Source organism: Bison bison, unplaced genomic scaffold, assembly GCF_000754665.1.
Source record: "Bison bison bison isolate TAMUID 2011002044 unplaced genomic scaffold, Bison_UMD1.0 scf7180017864482, whole genome shotgun sequence".
NCBI classification, from domain to species: domain Eukaryota; kingdom Metazoa; phylum Chordata; class Mammalia; order Artiodactyla; family Bovidae; genus Bison; species Bison bison.
Window position 1 is genome coordinate 5,910,048 of NW_011495042.1, and position 6,387 is coordinate 5,916,434.

Genomic DNA, 6,387 nt, shown 5'->3' on the forward strand with positions numbered 1-6,387 from the left:
CAGCATCACGGTAGGCAGTAAGGACATCTTCGTGAAACAGTCATACACCTAACTCATCGCACCCTCACAATTCCCACTTCACAGATGAGGAAACTGAGGCCCAGGGCCCCGAGGTCACTGGGAGCTAGCCCTTGTGTGCTCAGTCACTCGGTCGTGTCTGACTCTTTGTGACCCCGTGGACTGTAGCCTGCCAGGCTCCTCTGTCCATGGGGATTCTCCAGGCAAGAATACTGGAGTGGGTTGCCTTGCCCTTCTCCAGGGGATCTTCCTGACCCAGAGACGGAACCCCAGTCTCCTGCATGGCCGGCAGATTCTTCACCATCTGAGCCACCAGGGAAGCCCTGCCTTGATTCAAGTCAGGCAGCTCTATCCCATGTCCCCCCCGACTGAGGCTCTGGAAGCCCCAGGCTACAGGGACCCAGGCGGACGTGAGCAGTCATCCCCGCAGCATCCCGTGGCCCCCGTCTGCCGCAAGTCTTCAGGCAGCAGCACCGAACGAGACTTGGCCTCTGTGTCCAGCCAGGGCTCAGCTGTCTGAAAACAGCTCCTTCCGCTGGAGACGGAAGGGATTGGGCCTACCCTCCACCTTCGCATCTCTGACTCCCCATCTCACCGGCCGCCCGCCTACCTTGTGGGGGAGGGTGGGGTCTCTTGCAGCGCGGTCCTCTTCCTCCTCCGAGCTCCCGCGCTCTTCCTCCGATGTGAGGTCCTCCTTGGGGGCCACTGCCGAGATGGGACAGACCTTGTAGGGCTCGGTGTAGGCGCTGGGGACACAGCAGAGAGACAGGGTCAGAGCTGCCAGTCCGGCCAAGGGATGGCGAACCGGCCAGGGCCCTGCTAACACCACAAGCCATTACCGAGTGCTCTGGGTCTCCCGGGGACCCAGAGACGGGCAAGACCAGGCAGGACCTTCTTCCTGCCCCACCCCCGCCCATCTGTTCTGGTTCACTGGACAGTCCAAGCTCTTCGCTGCCTCAGGACCTTTACACATGCTGTTCAAGACAGACCCCTCTCCCCATTAGCTGCAAGGAGACCCGGGTTCAATCCCTGGGTCGGGAAGATCCCCTGGAGAAGAGAACGGCAACCCATGCCAGTATTCTGGCCTGGAGAATGCCACGGACAGAGGAGCCTGGTGGACTGGCCCCATCACAGCAGCCTCCTTGCTCCCAGCCTCTCTCTCTACACAGCAGAGTGACTGACTGAAAAGACAAACCAGGCCACATCTCACTCTCTTGCTCAAGAACCTTCAACAGCTCCCTCCTGCCTTTGGCAACGTGGTCCCAGATGACTTCTCATAAAATCTCTCTTCATACTAAGAATTCAAGCGTCTCATTAAATTTTTATCAATACTGATTCCTGCCCTCTGGGAATAATGGAAGGATGGATAGATGGAGAAGCGGCCATGAGGAAGGAGTCTCCACTCTCTGGAGTGGCTGGCCAACCCTACTCCAGGCCTTCAACAGGCAGGCTCAGGACCCCTGCCTCAGGCCTGGTCCATGCAGGGGGAAGCATGGCCTGGAGGGTACATCAGGGGAGGACATGAGTGTTAGGCTGTGGTGCAAGGAGAGGCTATTCCTGGCACCAGAAAGACCACGGATATCTCTCTCCAGGTCTGCCCCAAGAAAGACCGGAGTCCTCTGGTCCACATGGGGGCCAAGAGCCAGATGATCAGGGAGAAGCGGCCTGTTCCTGCTGGACTCCTGGTGCCCTGTGTGTGTGTGTGTGTGTGTAGTGTGGACCTGTGTGTGTGTGTGTGTGTAGTGTGGGCTTGCAGCCATGCACAAGTGTGCAGACGCACAGCCCTGACCCAAGCTGGAGCTGTGTGTGTGTGTGTGTGTGTGTGTGTGTATTTGGGGCTGCAGTCATGGTGGGGGGGGGTGTGTGTGTGTGTGTAGTGTGGGCCTACAGTTATGAATCTGTGTGCGGAGGCACAGCCCTGACCCAGGCTGGAGCTGTGTGTGTATATCTGTGTGTGTGTATTTGGGGCTGCAGTCATGGTGGGTTGGTGTGAGTGTGTGTGTGTGTGTCTGTGTGTGTGTGTGTAGTGTGGGCTTGCAGTTATGAACCTGTGTGCGGAGGCACAGCCCTGACCCAGGCTGGAGCCAGGACCCGCTCAGCTATCCCACTGCCCGCTCTTCTGGTTCCAGCTCTGCCTTTCTCTTTTTCAAAACAATGGGATGGCCCAAAAGTTCGTTTGGGGTTTTCTGTAACATGCATGGAATCTCATTAAGATCATTAGAAGATTTCTTATCAGAATTTGGAGGATACAAGGTAGAGGGCCAATATATTCAAAATGCTTAAAGAAAAAAACCTGTCAGCTAAGAACCAACCCTGAGTTCCACACAACTGTCCTTCAGAACTGAGCTGGACGCTAAGACATCCCTAAATAAACCTGCAGCAGCTTGTGGCAACAAAGTCTGCGCTGCAGGAGGTGTTCGAGGGAGTCCTGAAGAGCGAAACGAAAGAGCAGTGGACAGACCACAAACTCACAGGGAGAAACAAAGGCCACACACGGGCAATCACACAACTGCAACGACGAATTCTACCAGTCAAGGAAGAAGGAACGCCAGCCATCCTAAAAATGTCCCCCCAAAGTTGAAGAGGGAACACTTCCCAACTCATTCCATGAGGCCAGTACTGCCTCCATCCTCCCGGGCAGCGAGTCGGAAACCTGGGTACCTCGGGCCTGAACACTGACCGTCTCCTGAGTTCACCCTCACACCCTCCCCGACTCCACTGGCCTCTCTGTCATCACAGCCTCGGAGCCCAGGCCATCGCTTGCCTGGAGGTATGTAACACTCGCTTCCACTTGGCGCCCCTTCCCTGGGGCTGCCCTCCCATCTCTTCACCCGGCAGCCAGAGGGATGATCTCAGACCCCGCCTGATCCTGCCACCCTCCTGCTGAAACTGTTTGGGGGAGTCCTGCTGCTGGCATTTGGCCTAGCAGCTCAGCCTGCTGGGCGAAGCTCTGCTACCCAGGGGCACGGGAAGCTGGGCATCCTTGCGCCCAGGTGCTGCCATGAAGTCTCCCCAGCATCAGACACTACCAGGTATCTGGGAACTTGGGGGGCTCTGCCTCAAGCCAGGCAAGGGCTGGACTCCTTGCAGCAGACACTGGGGAGACAGCTCATGGATGCCCAAAACTCCAGAGATGGGGAGGAGCTGGCTCAATGTCACGTGGCAAATGGGGGCCGATACACAAGGCCTCTGCCTACACTTGATCCCATTTAACAGACATGAAGAGAGGGCCCAGTTGGGTTCCCTCAATGCACCACTGCGTGCAGCTGATTCAGGCTGCAAGGGCACATGGGCTTTGCTCTTGTTCTCTGTGCTCTTTTTATTTCCTTTTGGAGCAGCAGCGGGAGAATCCCCATGGACAGAGGAGCCTAGCGGGCTGCAGTTCATGGGGTCACAAAGAGTTAGACACGACTGAGCGACCTAGCACAACTCCCAGCTGGGGCTGCCTGGGTTCAAATCCTGGCCATGTATTACACTACCTTTCTAAGCCTCAGCAGTGCCCAACTCATTGAGCTGCTGGGAGGGGTCAACGAATTATACTGCAAGACGCTCACAACAGTGCCTGGCACATAATAACTCAATAATGGAGAGCCAGGCCAAGCCTCCTTCCCAGCTTGGCTTGGCTGATCACGGCTGCCCCACTTTGGACCAACTGCCGTCTAAAGTCAGCTTGTCTTTAACATCTGCTTCTATTCTGACCTCATCCTGATAACACCCATGAAGTCACAGTACGTATTCTCCTAACAGTTTAAAATAAACCACACGATTATTCATCTATGACGTGTTTGACAACGATGCCCTTGCCCTCCCCTGAAGGTGCACAGACCTTCAGAGACAAACCCAGTGAGCACGGATCCACCATCTGTCCTCAAGCCAACCTCAGCTTCTGGCTAGAAATGTGTCCCGGGCTCTCTTTAATCTACTTCTTCCTCTCGCTTTTGTTTTCTAGAAAGATCTAAGAGGGGAGTCAGGAGACAAGGGCTGGGGTGCTCTCATGATATTCTGGCTCATTAATTTCAGTCCTATTGAGGGACTGTGAGCACAACAGATGGAGGCAAACTGCCATGAAAAATACGCTTTCACAACATAAAAAAGTGACTGTAATCCCATGCCTTGACAGAGTCAATGGAAGCCTTAGTGACAGACCTTATCTTAGACTGGACTCACTAGTTAAATAAGCAAATAAAATAGTCTAGGACCACTAGTGTCAACAGAACTGCGTCTACACACTTTGATATTTGCCACCAGGCTGGTCTTCAAATCCAGGGGAAGAAAAACACCTCCAAGACATGCTTCCTTAATAACTTCTGCCCAAACGCTCCGACACGCCCTGGAGAGCTCATGTCCTTGGTGAGTAATCTCTTCCTCACTTGGGGGACAGACTGGGAACCCTCACAGAGGGTTCATCCATTTCCCCAGTTCAGTTCAGTTCAGTTGCTCAGTCATGTCCGACTCTTTGTGACCTCATGAACCGCAGCACGCCAAGCCTCCCTGTCCATCAGCAACTCCCGGAGTTAACCCAAACTCATGTTCATTGAGTCGGTGATGCCATCCAACCATCTCATCCTCTGTCGTCCCCTTCTCCTCCTGCCCCAAATCCCTCCCAGCATCAGGGTCTTTTCCAATGAGTCAACTCTTTGCATCAGGTGGCCAAAGTATTGGAGTTTCAGCTTCAACATCAGTCCTTCCAATGAACACCCAGGACTGATCTCCTTTAGGATGGACTGGTTGGATCTCCTTGCAGTCCAAGGGACTCTCAAGAGTCTTCTCCAACACCACAGTTCAAAAGCATCAATTCTGTGCTCAGCTTTCTTTATAGTCCAACGGTCATATCCATACATGACTACTGGAAAATCCATTTCCCCAGTCAATCAATATAAACCTGTGAGACAGGTCCTTTGCACAGCAGGCCCTAGGGAAGGTCTGTGTTTTTAGCTATCTGGTTCCATTCAGACTCTGTACTGTAGGTACTGGTAACACAGTGGTAAACAAACACACACTGTTCCACGGCCTCTCCAGGCGAAATGCCCGTTATAATCATAACGAGGGGGGCTTCCCTGACGGCCCAGTGGCTAAGATCCCACACTCCTAATGCAAGGTGTGAAGGTTTGATCCCTCAGGGAGCTAGATCTCACATGCTGTTAACTAAAGATCCCAAGTGCTGTGATTAAGACCCAGTGCAGTCAAACAAATAAACATCAAATAATAAATAAATAAAAGTTCTGTTTAAAAAATCATAACTAGGTGAGGTGTTGCCTCCAGACACCTTCTCTGGATGCACCGATGTATTACACATGAGAAAGCCGTCTGACCCAAACAGCTCCTGTCTACTCACTCACCCATCCACACACTTTTCACCCATTGTCTGTACAGCCACTCAGCCCGCCCTCCCTCCCTCTCTCCACCAGTCCCCCCATCCCTCCATCCACCCACTCGCCTACCCATTCATCTGTCCAACTACCCATCCACTCCCCCACCCACCTGGCGATCCTTCTATCCATCCAACCCAATCACCCAATCTTCCATTCCCGCACTCACTGACTCACCAAAGGCGAGGCAGCTCCTACTTCAAAAAGCAAGCCCGTGAAGGGATGGAGGACCACTGCAGCACAGTGCAAAGTGCTGGCTGGGAGGACCGGTCCAGAACTCAGACCGTCTGCTGTGAATCCCAGCTCTACCACTTCAAGCAAGTTACTGCAACTTTCCATGCCCATTTTTTTTTTTTTTATCTGCAAATCAAGGGTAATGACACATGCTAGGAAAACGGACAAAAATGCCACGTGGTCAGCACTGTTGGTTTCGAGACCAAATGGCTTAGAACTTCGGCATCAGATCAAGGAGAGGCGCTGTGTGACCTCAGGCAAGGCCTCTCTGTCTCTAAGCCGCAGTGGGGATGACTATCTCGGTTCACTGTGGGCTTCAGTGAGAACAGGATGCGACCTTAATATGCCCCTTTTGGCCAGCCTGCAGAGGGGCCAAGTTTTAAATCCCCAAGACTAGTCTCCACAGGGCTGTGTCCTCCCCCTGGGCTGACTTGTGCTTTAAAGGGAACATAAATTAAAGCTGCTCAGAGCTCGTTACCCTAAACGACCCTCCAAATGAGCACAGTCCTTTCCAGCAGCCTGGAGTCGTAAAAGGACATGAGCACCCACGTGGGGGAACTAGCGCTTTGTAAACTGGCCCGGGGCGGTCCGGCTCTGCCCGTTAAATCCCACCCGGAGTGACACTCACTGGGAGCCGTAACCCTGAGCACAGCCAAAGGGGCCCCGTAACTCATAAAGCGGGAAGGCTGTCCCCTGCGGGAGCCTCTCACAGGCGCCTAGGGCCCTCGCTCTGCCCCCGCTGGTGCAGTGACATGTGGGAGGAGGC

General features: G+C 53.8%; 1 protein-coding gene across 1 annotated transcript in view; it reads right to left on the reverse strand.

The window, feature by feature from the left end:
- The window catches only part of FGD5 (FYVE, RhoGEF and PH domain containing 5), a 119,739-nt gene that overhangs the window by 63,825 nt on the left and 49,527 nt on the right, over positions 1–6,387 (reverse strand). The window contains exon 6 of the mRNA XM_010862520.1: positions 629–764. Within this exon, the coding sequence (XP_010860822.1) occupies positions 629–764 (136 nt within the window). The remainder of the gene's footprint in view (positions 1–628; positions 765–6,387) is intronic.